This window comes from Triturus cristatus, chromosome 3_1, assembly GCF_964204655.1.
Source record: "Triturus cristatus chromosome 3_1, aTriCri1.1, whole genome shotgun sequence".
Classification (NCBI taxonomy): Eukaryota; Metazoa; Chordata; class Amphibia; order Caudata; family Salamandridae; genus Triturus; species Triturus cristatus.
In genome coordinates this window covers 891,805,542-891,820,450 of record NC_140583.1, presented here as the reverse complement: position 1 = coordinate 891,820,450, position 14,909 = coordinate 891,805,542, and the positions used below count along the sequence as shown (strand labels likewise).

At 44.0% G+C, this 14,909-nt stretch overlaps 1 protein-coding gene across 1 annotated transcript in view; it reads left to right on the top strand.

Annotated features, from left to right (window-relative positions):
• The window catches only part of LOC146861242 (sodium channel protein type 2 subunit alpha-like), a 784,117-nt gene that overhangs the window by 234,591 nt on the left and 534,617 nt on the right, over positions 1–14,909 (top strand). Inside the window, exons 8-9 of the mRNA XM_085645402.1 lie at positions 5,026–5,089; positions 12,993–13,134. Of these exons, the coding sequence (XP_085501528.1) occupies positions 5,026–5,089; positions 12,993–13,134 (206 nt within the window). The remainder of the gene's footprint in view (positions 1–5,025; positions 5,090–12,992; positions 13,135–14,909) is intronic.

The window sequence follows — 14,909 nt, the reverse complement described above, 5'->3', positions numbered from 1 at the left end:
CTCACACAGCATAGTGTGTGTCACTCTCCTTCCAGTTGCATAAGCTGCTCTACTTCTGGTTTCAGAACCATAAACATGGTGTGAGTAATTTTCCAACCAGAGCAATGCAGCAGTTGAGGTGGGGCTAATCTATCCACTCTCTGTGATGCATTCTCTTTATAGAACAGCCTTCTTAGGGTGGCAGTTGCACCTGGGATATTAATGAGACCGAACTGGGACATCACACTTGAGGAGCACAGCAGTTGAGTGGGTACTCAAGAAGGTTGCTTCATGTCTGTGCCCCTTCTCACTCCGTATGCTTTGGGCTACAGGATACTGCGCCACACAGATTTCATTGGGTAAGGGTGACACTCATGTTCTCTCTCCTTCACTTTCATTAGTTCTAATGTTTTAGTTTCAATATTTCAATTCAAAACTATGCTACAGGTTTGAAAACAAGTTCATCCTAAATTCCAGGTTGGGAGCCTCATGTAGGGCATAGTGTGAGATTGTGTGCTTTCAGACTTCTGCTCTCTGGGAAAAAAGCACACACAAGGGAGTGGTGTGGGAACTCATGGTGAGATTTGAAGTTGCTGAGTAAGGGCACCAGTAAGGTGGGCTGTATAGTTGAAGTATAAGAGATAAGAATACCAATATGGGGGTTTCATTGCAAGAATCCCCAAGGTGATGATACAATATCTGCTCAGTTGAGCTGAATGTCATCTTTTCACATACTCTTCAGCCCATGATTTACCTTTGTTGTGCAACCCCAGGATGAGCATGGAATTTTCTACCCTATTATTGCAACAAACAGTAAGGAAGAAGGATTGGGGGCCTGACAAGGAGTCAGAAATAGGAGTAGTCATCATCTCAAAGGATAGGAGATTTGTGTCTTGGTCCTTAGTTATGATATCTCCTACAATTCGTTTCTCTCTAGGATCAGAGTCTGTGCCTACTTTCAGTTTTCCCAGCCCATACTCCAGATTGCAGAACATCCACCCATGTAAATGGTTGATCTTGACTACTTTCCAGATTCTGATGCATTCCTAGGATCTTAGAGTAAAGCTGATGAACTACCCGCTCAGACGATTGACTTAAATTTGAAATAGAGGGACTAGTGGGTCCCAGATGTTTTACCTAACGTTTAGGTTTACCCACAGGCCTCTAAAATCTATGTCAAACCATACCATATTACCCCTGTCTACTGCGTCACATTATATCTCCCCACCCTGATCCAGCTATCTACTAGACAAGTTCTTTGCTCAAATGTGAGTGCCTTTTTCCCCCTCATCTGGTTTGAGAAACATTTCCATCCCTACGATTTTGATATGTGCCAGAATAGTCTGTTAAATTCTAGTAAATGTAGGATATTATCCAAAATAAGAAGCCACAGAAGCATTTCATGACTTCCATATTCATCGACAAAATGAGTTAGAATTGGCAGTCCCGAAGACTGATCCTTTCATTGCATTGAATTTCCCTGAACAGATGCATAATGGTCTAAGTGTTTGCCGAGTCATAGGCTCACTGATCATACTTCCTGTCAGTATGCAACATGTGTTTTTACTATGATTCCTCCCTCTTAGAGTCTTTGAATTCACATGACAGAGAGTTATATTTTCAGCCAGGAAGCAACTTTGTCGTTCAACATGTCAGTTGAACTGTGCCAAGTGCTTTGTGTAGCCATCCCCTTCAATACCTATTGTAATTATGTCCTCCTTAGTTGCAATTTACATGTGTTGTGACTCTTCACAATTGTAAACTTTAGTTTTGTATCTTTACTTTTGATTGTGCCTGTTAGTTTATTATCATGTAAACCATCCCAATTCTGTGCGTGAAACACCAACAAGGACAAAAATGTAGAAAATAAAATCTTGGCACTGGAAACACACGATGGAGTCTAGCTGGTAGTAATGTGACTTCACTAGGCATCCCTGCACTGTTCACACTCCAAGGACTTTCAGCCCCTACACAAGCCACTTAAAACATTCAAGATGCATTTATCTTTTTACAAGGTGTGCAATGTCCCTCCCAGGCAGACTAGATTCACTCTAGCATTAAATTATGCTTAGATGTTATCATTATCCATAAAGGAGTTCTATCATCATTTTGACGTTTTGTTTCCCACTACCATAGATTATAACAAGTATTTGGAATGTGCCATTATTTGTATTTCCCAGGTCTAAAACCCCTTTGAATGGTTATCCCTAATACTGTCCATGTTGAGATAGTGTTGCCTATGGTGCTTTATGATTCTGGTGGTTTCTAGTAAAGAATTCTTGCGATTTTGTGGGACACCCTTTTTTGAAAACATAGTGTTATTTATCTCTTATCAATTCTGCATTGTTATTTTTTGCATTGTCAGCATCCTCTACAGGATGACGTATTCTACTCAGTTAAGCTTTCAAAAGGCAAGCCAAAAGTATATCCAGAGAAATATAGTTCAAACATGGTTATGTAGATCCAGCTTCCACTTCGCCAGTGACCTCCTCATGTCAAACCCAGCATCCCCTTTGTAAATCTTATAGTTTGCTCTTGATAATGCTTCACTAATTAGAATAAGACTATTTAATGACCATAACACCGAATGTGAGGATTTTGAACAAGTACCTAATGCAAATATACAGTGCTTCCAAGGCAATACCACAAAGTAATTTGGAAAACAATGTCATGCCATTTGCCCTTTCAACAAAAGCCACACCAGTTGTCACTGTAATGTACACCTTTACCTATATGCACTACATCCTTAGGATTCCAAGGTGTCAATTCTCACACAAATGCTAAGGGAGCCCACTCTTGAGGCATGATCTCTGACCACCAATTATCCATTATCAGAGCTACAGACTAAAGCTTTTTATAGAATCTAGCGACATACTTGAAACATGCCAGTAATGTTTCAGGCCTTGAAACCACATGAAAACAATGATGATCACCATTTGCGCGTATAGCCACATCCCTGCATACTAGGGATCATTCCTGATCTTGTTGGATCTGTTATAAACCAAATCCGCCATTATATTCTTGGGTTGTCTGATCGCCTGTACAGAGACCAAAAGTGTGCCACTTGATGGGCCATACTCTTTTGAGTGCCAGCGAGAACCGAAACAAAATGGACTCATTGCTCGTCGTGAACCTTCTATGAGACCTTGCTCTCAACCACATTTGTCTGTGGTGCCATCCTTCAGAGCAATGCTTTGTAACGTGGGATGTCTTAATGGATGAATGAGGAAAGTGGTCTTTCAATGTCTCCTGTTCCAAAGACATGCTTATGGTCTGCTACCTTGTCCTTCGAGTCCCCACTAGCAATATTCTGTCACTGAACTTCTGGGGACATCATATCAATTTTCTGTGATCAGCAAATAACAGGGGAATCTACCTCATCTCCTACCTAATCGGGACCTCAATGAGCTCTAGATTTAAGTAGTGGCCAATTATTTCCAACTTACTCAATTCAGAAGAATCCTGTTCTGCATGAAGCCCTGCGGGAATACTAGTATGTCAGCACCTATGTGAATTCCCTGATAAACTTTGCTAAGGCTGTATCAAAGGTTTACTGGACTACCAGTCGGGCCAAAGCTAAAACATCTAAAATGTTCTTAAAAAGAGACACTGATCACACCATTTGTTGCCTAAAAGATCAGTCATTAAAAACATAAGAAGATATTTAGAGTTCAAAAGGAACTGAAAATCTTCCAATTACTGTAGAGAACTTTAAATATGGAGTTGAATCTTCTGCCTCAGTTTCCTTCACCATTGGGATCTTATTGGGGAAGAGCATTCTAGAAATTTAAATTCCCCCCAGACTCTAAATGTGGCCCAGAACTTTTAATCGGTGCCCTTGCATTTAAGAAGCTAGAACCAGGACATTTTTATGCGCAAATTTACCAGAAGTCACCGGAGCCACATCACTAAAATGTGCATAGATTTGGTTTATTTTGATAGAATGTTTTGACACTATTCAAACTAATACAGTTATGTATGATAGTTTTAGTATTTTTGATCTATCATCTCTTTTACTGTGTCTGTAAGTATTATCACCTTAAAAGGAGATTTGTAATATACTATTGTTTTAAACAAAAAGTTAAATAAATGAAAAAGTATTGTTTTTAATGACTATAGGTCCTTGTCAAATTTTACCAGGAAATTGTATTACGAAAATTGGTACATCAAGGAAATCGTGATGTACCAAGTAACTGTTTTGACATTGTTTTTCAAACAGCCAGTATCATTTTTCAAATTTCATGTGTTTATCTCATGGTCCTTAGTCACTGTGAGGTTAATCTTGGACTCTTAATCTCAGAGCGATTAATGACTAAATCCTTTTTTATTATTAATATTATTTTAATTTACTTAATGGCAGTGCATTTGGGAATTCTGAGCATAATTTGAATATACTTTCTTTTATTTTATATCTTCTTAATTAATGTATTAGGATACATATATGTCTAGCACCATTAATTAATCTCATCCATTACTTGGTCACCCCATACCCACCATATACCCACTATTTCTATTTTATTTACTACTCCACACTTTTAATTTATACTTCTTTCTTTCTTTCTGTAACCCCAATTCCTTACTTCTATAATGATCTGTCGTTTTGGGTTCATCATGGTTGGTTACACAGTTCAGTAACCCCAAATAGTCTTGAATCCTGAGGTACGTCAGCCAGGAACTACATGTCTGAACCATTTCACAATGATCTAATCATTATATTGGTAGTGTGATGCCATTTAAATATATAAAACTACAAAGACTGTTCAAATATAAGGAGGATTGTTGAGTTCAGGGCGATGTGGTCTTGTATTTGAGCCTGATTTTCCTAACAGGAGTAAGTATCTGTAATTCTGGAGTTATTGGTGGTGGAGGAATAAAAGACAGTTGTCATTAGAAACGATGGTCAACATGTATAAGCATGTGTTTAACTTGAATAGTTATTTGTAAACAAATACTGGGAAAATCAAACTATGTCTGCAACATTATGATGAGGAGCACTCAGTATATTAGTTCCTTTTGAACAACAGTGAATTTTGTTTTTCCTTTCAGGACATTTTTACACATTGGAAGGACAAAAGGATGCTCTTCTCTGTGGAAATAGCACAGATGCTGGGTAAGGATCCTTTTAAATACCATATGCCGAATTATTGGTTGCACCATAGGAAGGGTATGCTCAACAAAATATGAAAACATTGACAAGTTAACTTTGGCTTTCTCTCACAACATTGTCTATTTTGTATAGATTTGATCAGTTTTCAAATGCATTAGCTCATTTGTTTTTTCCTTTTGAATGGCATCAACTGCCACTTAGGATTATTAGAGTATTTGTTTTCATTTGATTTAGGTCACTCACAGTTTGGTGCAATCAGACAAATGCGTCTAATTCAAATTTATGTTAAAGAATGATCATTGGTTTATGTTGGTGCTTTCGGGGTAGCTATTACAATTTCTCACTCCCAGATACCCTTTGATAGGTGAGAGAGCAGATGCCAGTGGACCTTTAAAATGTAGCTGTTCATGTTTGGTGCTTAGTAAGTTAGTGAAATTGTATTCATGGTGTAATTGAGTGGTTTTTGGTTTTGTAAGTCTTGGTGGTCCAGATGTACCTTTGCTACCAATTCATAGGTATGGAATGCTAGTTCACAGGTACCCTCACTTAGAGGAATCGACTGCCCCCCCCCAAACCATTTATGAAAATATCCTTTTGTTATAAAGCTGCATGCTTGTGACTGTCTACAATGAGGAGCACTACCTCAGTTACATTGTGTGTGAGCTTTCGCATCTCTGACCAAATGTTCTCACAAGGCCCAACACAAAGATACAGTTTGCCCCCTTTATTTGTAATTTAGAACAGAAAGCTTACACATCAGGCATATGCTGGGAGGATGAAGAGGTAACCACACTTGCAAAAACAATACAGTTAAGAAATAAAGACCTTACAAATCGAAAGCAAGTTGTTGTAAAAAGCATAAGATTTTATTAACTATTTGCCATAAATTAAAATGGTTATAATAGGGACTGCAGGAATTTCTAAGTTATATTCATTATCCCAATTGTAACCAGTGGCAAAAGAGTTGTTTTATTATGTTCGAGGCATGTGGGCTGCTGAATTCATATCTGTGCATAGATCGCCGCCTAGTGTTGGGTCCGGATGTTTGCACGTTGTTGTCCTGGAAGAGTCTTCGAAGTATCCTGAGATAGGTGACTCCTCCCCTGGACCACAGTGCGCATGGGCATCCTCTCCATCCTCAGATTGTTTTTTTCCGCCATTGGGTTCGGATGTGCTTTTCTTGACTCAAGTTAGGAAAATTTATTTTTCAGGCCAAAAGGCCTTTAGTTTTCGACGGTACTGTTCCCGATCGGTATCGACAGTTTACAGGCTAGTTTTTCACGGCTTTAACAACTTTTCAGATCCATTAAATCCGACCATCGACCGAACTTCGACGATGGAATCGAGGACCCCATTCAAGCGGTGTCCTGTTTGCCACGCCAAATACCCCCATATCGACGTCCACCCGGTGTGTAACAAATGCCTCTCACCGGATCATGACGAATCGAAATGCATGGCCTGTGCCCGATTCAGATCCAAGAAGACTCTCCGGAATCGACGCGCCGCGCGACTAGAAGCGCAGCAAGCGGCACCGGCCCCGACCAACATCTTCAGCACCGAGGACGAAGATGTGGAAAGCGTGGAAAATATACCCTCCAGCCCCACTTCCGAACACGGTTCCCGATCGGAAGATGTCGATGAAGAGCTTTTTCACAGGGAAGAAGCCGACGACGAGGTAGGAGACTACGATGAGGCCTTAGGGGCCGAAGAAGGTAGCTCCGGTGAGGAGCAAGGCCTACCCGTACAAATTGAGGCTATCCCAGTGTGTCAGTCGACGGCTCCGGTCGAGGGATCGCCTTCGGGCCTTACCCAAGACCAATCCCGCAGTTCTTCGGCCCCGCCCTCCGGCCCGGCCACGGACATACAGCAAGAGCCATTGTTACCTAAAAAGACTGGTTTCCCTACCACGAAACCGAAACCAATCATCGCACCGGTTAAACAGAAACCGAAAGTGAAACTGACACTGGTCGGCTCGAGGACCACCACACCATCGACGCCAGCCAAACCCGTCGGCTCCGACCGCACCAAAAGGGACTTCGGTGCCGAACTCGCTGCAGCCGATGTCGGCGCCGACCCAAAAAGAAAAGCCGTCGGTACCGTCAAAGCGCCTCGGCCCCCGGCACCGAAGCAATCGGCACCGACCACCAAGGTGAAAATAGCCACTGCATCGCTATCCACCTCGAAGGCAGCGACTACGGTACACTCATCGATGCCGTCGACGGCTCCTACCCCTCCTCGACTCGATGACCTGCCTCTACGGAACCACTCGGCGCCAAAGAACCGTCGGAGTTCCAGGTGCGACAAGTGGCAGCGTCCTTGCAACGCATCAGGGAAAAGGCAGCCCTCCAAACCTCGTCGGGCTCCGAACCAACACGGGCACAGAAGGCACCTTCGGCACCAGCCAACATCACCTTTGGTTTGCCGCCATCCATGGCGCCGAAAATGTTCGAAATCAGAACCCGCGTTACACAGACAAGGTCCCCATCTACCGAACACTCGACTACTGGGACATCGCCGTCCCACTTCATCGACGCCGACACCGGCAGGCTCATGCTCCGAAAGCGGAAGATCACTTCAGGGCAAGCTTTGGACTCTTACAGGATCCCGCTAAAACAAAAAATGCCGGCGGAATCTGAACCAGTTCTTTATGAACGCATCCACACCTCTTACACAGATCCATCATTCTCTCCAACGCACTCCGACACGGATGCATTGGAGGACTACATGGGTGACGACACCACCTACCCCGAGGACATAGACCCTGAGGGGCAGCAAGACCCTGATCAAGTCTGGGATGACCCTGTAGACCCAGGTGCCGCTCTGGATACACAGGACACGCAACTTTATGGCGCAAAAACGTCCCCCACAGAGGACACTGCTGCATTCAACGCCCTCATTGAACGTGCCGCAGCCAATCATGGAGTGCAACTCCACTCAGACACTATCGAGGATGATTTCTTGGTGGACACTTTCGCATCCTCCGAGAGGACTGTAAAGACTCTGCCCATGTTAAAAGGCGTCCTCAAGCCAGCAAAGGACATTTTCAAGGAAACCACCAGGGCACGGGTAATAAACCCCAGGATCGAGAAGAAGTACAAACCCGCACCTGGGGACCCCACGTACATTAGAAGCCAGTTGCCTCTGGACTCCATTGTGGTTGCCAATGCTCGCAAACGGGCACACTCTCAGACAACGGGTGATGCTCCTCCCCCGGACAAAGAGTCCAAGGTTCTAGAGACCTTCGGCAAATGGATTGCAGCCCAGGCAGCAAACATATGGCGCATCGCCAATACACAGGCCCTCCTAGCTCGCTACGACCGCTCACACTATGACACGTTAGAGACCCTACTCCAACACCTGCCAGACGAGTACAAAGAGGCAGCGGAGCTCCTCATCAGGGAGGGACAACTGCTCACAAACGCATCCATCAAATGTGCACTGGATGCTGCAGACACTGCTGCAAGGGCAATAAACACCAGCGTCATGCTACGACGACACGCCTGGTTACGAATCTCCGGATTCAAACCTGAGGTCCAAAATAACATCCTCAATCAGCCGGTCAACCCCGACTACTTATTTGGACCGGAGGTTGACACCACCTTAGAAAAGATAAAGAAAGACACGGACACTGCGAAGTCAATGGGGGCTCTGCAAACGCAGACATTTCGTAGTGGCTCCTTTCGTCGCCCCGGAAATAGAGGTGCAGGTAGAGGACAGGGGGCACAGCAAACCTACAATAAAGGGGGCACACAGAGTTCCTACGATAAAAACACCCGAGGTGGATATCGTGGCTCCAGCACCAAGGGCAGAGGACGTGGTTACGGAAATACCAGGTCCTCCCCCAAGAACAAACAGTGACGCCCTCTCCCTTCCCCCCGCCCACATAACACCTGTCGGGGGAAGGCTCCAGCGGTTCCTGTCCACGTGGGATTCCATCACCACGGACAGGTGGGTCAAAGATGTTATCCAACACGGTTACTGTCTCGAATTAACCTCCACTCCACCCACCATACCGCCAAGGCACCGTCCTATGTCCTCAGAGCACTTAGCATTATTACAGCAGGAGGTGCTAAGTATGCTGCAAAAAGGCGCAATAGAGGTCGTGCCCGTACACCAGCAGGGAACAGGGGTGTACTCTCTGTACTTCTTAATACCAAAAAAGGACGGGTCACTCAGACCTATCCTAGACCTGAGACCCCTCAACCACTACATTCTCTCAGAGCATTTTCACATGCTCACCCTACAGCAGGTTCTCCCGCTCCTCCAACAGGGAGATTTCCTAGCCATGCTAGACCTCAAAGATGCGTATTTCCACATACCCATACACCCGTCACACAGAAAATATCTCCGGTTCACCATTCAGGGGCAGCACTATCAATTCAAAGTCCTCCCCTTCGGAGTGACAACAGCACCCAGAGTTTTCACAAAGTGCTTAGCTACCGTGGCTGTACATCTACGAAGGCAACACATTCACGTCTACCCTTACCTGGACGACTGGCTTGTTCAGGCAAAGTCAGCCCAGCAATGTGCCAGCCACATGTCCCGCACCATTCACCTTCTTCACAGTCTGGGATTCTCACTAAATTACCCGAAATCACATCTCCAACCCGCACACGTACAACAGTACCTAGGTGCGACCATAGACACTCTGGCAGCCACAGCTCAGCCAAATTTAGTGAGGATCAACAGCATGCAAATGCTGATTTCCAAGTTCAAACCCCAACACTCCCTTCCTGCGCAAGTGTTCATGCAGTTAATAGGCATGATGGCCTCCTGCATTTTCATAGTCCCACACGCGAGACTACATATGCGCCCGCTTCAGGAGTGCTTAGCACGTCAATGGAATCAGGCTCACGGGCAATTAAAAGACCTAGTGTTGGTGAGCGGTCGGGCATACAACTCTCTGCATTGGTGGAATCCACAAAACCTTTGCAAGGGCCGACCGTTCCAAGAGCCTGTTCCACAAATAATACTGACAGCGGACGCGTCTCTCCAGGGATGGGGAGCCCATGTACTCAATTACACAGTGCAGGGACTATGGACTACACAACAAAAGAAGATGCACATCAACCTTCTGGAACTGATGGCAATCTTCCTGGCTATGAAAGCATTCAAAGTACACCTCTGCAACAAGGTCGTGTTGATCCGGACGGACAACATGACTGCCATGTACTACATACAGAAGCAGGGAGGAACACACTCTCCACAGTTGTCTCATCTGGCTCAGAGCATGTGGAAGTGGGCCATCCAGAGGAACATATTCCTCATGGCGGAACACCTCCCAGGCAAGGACAACCAGATGGCGGATCTGCTCAGCAGACACAGCCACCAGATGCACGAGTGGGAGTTACACCCATCAGTACTCCAACCATACTTCCAGCAGTGGGGTCATCCAGAGATAGACCTATTCGCCACAAGGGAAAACGCAAAATGCCAAAACTTTGCCGCCAGGTTCCCACATCCACAGTCGCAGGGCAATGCGATATGGATGAACTGGTCCGGCAGATTTGCGTACGCTTTTCCCCCAGCGCCGTTGATACCGCTAGTGGCACGCAAACTGCGACAGCACTCACTGACACTCATCCTGGTTGCTCCAACATGGGCACGCCAGCCATGGTACACCACCTTTCTGGAACTTTCCGTGGTGCCGCATCAAAGGCTGCGGATCAAACCCGCGTTTTTAACGCAGAACCATGGAGAAATTCAGCACCCAGATCCGCAACAGCTGAACCTGGCAATTTGGCTCCTGAAGTCCTAGAGTTTGGCTACCTAAACCTGCCACCTGACTGTATGGAGATCATTAAGGAAGCTAGGAGACCCACTACCAGAGCTTGCTATGCAGCCAAATGGAAGAGGTTTGTCATTTATTGTAATAACAATGACATTAACCCGCTAGACGCATCCACTCAAAACATAATCTGTTACCTCTTACACCTATACCGATGCAATCTGGCATACACCTTAATACGTATCCATTTAACCGCAATAGCAGCCTATCTCCAAAACAGGCAGCACCTCTCTTTATTCGGAGTGCCTGCCATCAAAGCCTTCTTAGAGGGACTTAAACGAGTAATTCCCCCAAGACACCCACCAGCACCAGTGTGGAACCTCAACTTGGTCCTCACCCGACTGATGGGTCCACCCTTTGAACCTCTCCACTCATGTGAGATTCAATTCCTCACCTGGAAGGTAGCTTTCCTAGTAGCAATCACTTCGTTGAGAAGAGTTAGTGAACTCCATGCACTAACCATTCAAGAGCCATTCATACAGGTTCACGCAAACAGGGTCGTACTACGTACCAACCCCAAATTCATGCCTAAAGTAATATCGCAGTTCCACATGAATCAAACCATTGAACTGCCTGTTTTCTTTCAGAATCCACAAAATGTCGCTGAAAGGATGCTCCATACACTAGACGTCAAAAGAGCCCTCATGTACTATATAGACAGAACTAAAAACTTTAGGAAAACGAAACAACTTTTCGTCGCCTTTTCCCCACAACACAAAGGCAACGCAATCTCCAAAGCAGGTATAGCCAGATGGATCGTTAAATGTATTCAAATTCGCTATCAAAAGGCTAAACGCACATTAACGATTCCCCCACTGGCCCACTCAACACGTAAGTTAGGGGCCTCCATGGCTTTCCTGGGAAACATTCCTTTACATGATATATGTAGAGCAGCCACATGGTCCACTATACATACATTTACCAAACACTATTGTGTAGATGTACACTCAAAACAGCAGGCAGCTGTTGGACAGGCTGTTCTCAAAACTCTTTTTCAGACCGCTGCAGCTGGCACTGGTGGCCGCCGCTAATGGGAGGTACTGCTATGTATTCTATGCACAGATATGAATTCAGCAGCCCACATGCCTCGAACTGAATATGCTACTTACCAGTATGCATCTGTTCTTGGCATGTAGGGCTGCTGACATTCATATCGACCACCCTCCTCCCCGGCGCCTGTAGCAGCTGCAGCTCTCAGAATTACTGTATAGCATGATCATCACTTTCTATATCTACTCCATCACTGCCACAATGGCGAAAAACAATCTGAGGATGGAGAGGATGCCCATGCGCACTGTGGTCCAGGGGAGGAGTCACCTATCTCAGGATACTTCGAAGACTCTTCCAGGACAACAACGTGCAAACATCCGGACCCAACACTAGGCGGCGATCTATGCACAGATATGAATGTCAGCAGCCCTACATGCCAAGAACAGATGCATACTGGTAAGTAGCATATTCAATTTCAATTGCAAATCTAAAAATCTCGAGAATTGCAAATCCCCATGTAACATTTCAATACCATCACTGGCTGAACTTGGGCTGACCCATAAGTGCATGCATTGGGATTGCAGCTGAAGTAGGAGGCATTATTTGACAAGACTTCCACAAGAGATCCATGAACACAATAAATCCACAGTCAAAGGCTCCAACCAGGAATAGTTGCTATTCAGCAGTATAAATGTAATTCAAATGTGTTGATATTTATGGGTTTACCTCGATTTTAGCGGATGGTCCGGAGCTTTAGTGGGTCCTCTGAATATTACGTCTTCATCTGATGATCTTGTCCCTTTTCCTCTGGAGGTTAAAAGCTGACCGGCTTTTGCAGAGATTAATTTCTTCTGAACAGGTCAGGGCACTTCCCCAAATATAATGTAATAACTCTATCACTTGGGAACACAGGGCCCCCTTCATAATGTTTTAGATGTCCAACTCAAATTCTGTTTGCTTTAGCACAATTGACTTCTAAATATTATTTTTGCAGATGCTTGCTCTCTAGATGTAAGTTGATAAGGAAGCAATCATTATACCACTCTTGCTGGAAGTTGGGAATGTTCATTTAAGTGATTTATAAACATTATTGGAATATGTGTTTGTTATTTTTCTCTTGTTTTCTAGTCAATGTCCAGAGGGATATTTCTGTGTGAAAGCTGGTAGAAACCCCAATTATGGCTACACAAGCTTTGACACATTCAGTTGGGCTTTCTTGTCCTTATTTCGATTGATGACTCAGGACTACTGGGAGAACCTTTACCAGCAAGTAAGAAACATTTTTACTATTCTTTTATGATGTTAAATGTTAAATGAATGAGCACACTTAAATGTAAGGATAACAATGTATGAAAACATGCAGCTTTACCAGCAAAGGGCTGATTTTAAGTTTGGCGAACGGGGGATCTCCATCAGCGTGACAGAGGACATTGCCACCACAATCCTGAGGGACCTCTGATTGCCAAATCTAGAGCTGTCCATCAGCTATACAGACAACTCTGAACATTGACATGAACCCCTATCATGGGGCTTCCTGTTAACATTGTATAAGTTTGAGAGATGACTCTCAAATTTTACATTTTTCAAAACAAACTCTCAAAGCAAAAGTATGTTTTTGCAAAATGTAAAACTAATTCTCCCACACCATGGAAGTTTTGACTCAGGGTGTGGGGGGTCACTATTTTGTTCATTGTGCCTCATCCTCATAGGTACAATTTGGTGGTGACAGACAGCAAAAATATGCCACCCAGAGAGCGGCCAAATGGCAAATCTCCAACAGCCTGTACTCTACTGGAAGATTATGTCAGCAAAGAAGTCGGAGTACACTTTGTCGTCAGCATACATTCGGTTCAATAGTCTCTAAATGAAGCGTCTGCCAAACTCTAAATCAGAACCTAAATCTTAAAATCTGTATCTTTTCACACAATGAAAAACAGTAAAGGACTGAAAACCTACTGATCTCTTAGTATTAAAATAGGATTGTGCTTGTTTTGATGTATGCTATGTAATTCATTGTCTGAATTAGAGATGCTTGGTATCAAATCATTTGCCATGAAATTGGATGTAGACTATATTGCATCAGCAGTGTACCATATGCTGGTTTTGAGATTTGATTACTAAAGGCCCATTCATCTTTTAAATACTGCTAGATCTGTGTTAGGATTTGTGTTGCTTATATTCATTGTTAGGAGAGTGGAGAGGAAGTGGGATTCTGGAGTGTAATGACATTGAAATTAAATTGGAATGTGTGATTTTATCATGAGATTCTGATGGCAGTTTTTGCTAGGCCTCCTTCCTGCAGGTTGTTTTCTAAAGCTTAAATTAAGGTGTTTTACCTGCTTCCCTAATGTAACTCATTTTCAGTGGCAACGAGTCTGCCAACATGGTTTGCATTCAGAAGCTCATTTTCTTTGACTGTTCTGTTGAAGGATTAGCGGAAACTTCTGCATTCAAGCTGGGTGAATGAAGGCATTTTGACTTTTGAAGAATATGCTGGTGGTTAGTTTGCTCTGGTGCTCTTGAGGAGACTTGTGACATGTGGCATCCTGGTTGGCCATCCTACACTGTAGCTGTGCAGCCTACTCCGCAATGGACTCTGTGGAATGTAGTCGCTTTACACCCCGGTTGGAAAAATGACTCACAGTGCTGACTATGTCGCAGTGTACCATAAAGAGACTACCTCCAACATTTTAGATTGGGCCTCGAATACTCTGTGCTTAACCAACGAGCTACAATGACATAAGACATACACGACGCAGCAGATTAGCATAATGAGGTAACACACCACCATCTTAGTTTGGATTTACTCTGCGCACCATTAAGAGAAGAAAATGTGATGGTGACTGCAATGCGTTAGAGGCATGTATATACAAAAAAAGGCCACTAAACTATCAAACTTCAGCTTGTTAAATGGTAAGACTTCCATATAGCCTTACCCAACCAGATATTTTCTTCAACAGTTTACTGTGATCTGTAACTATTGTACCTCCATGATACAAGATATTTATTGTAAAACTCCTACCCTAGAAATTGACAAAATAACGT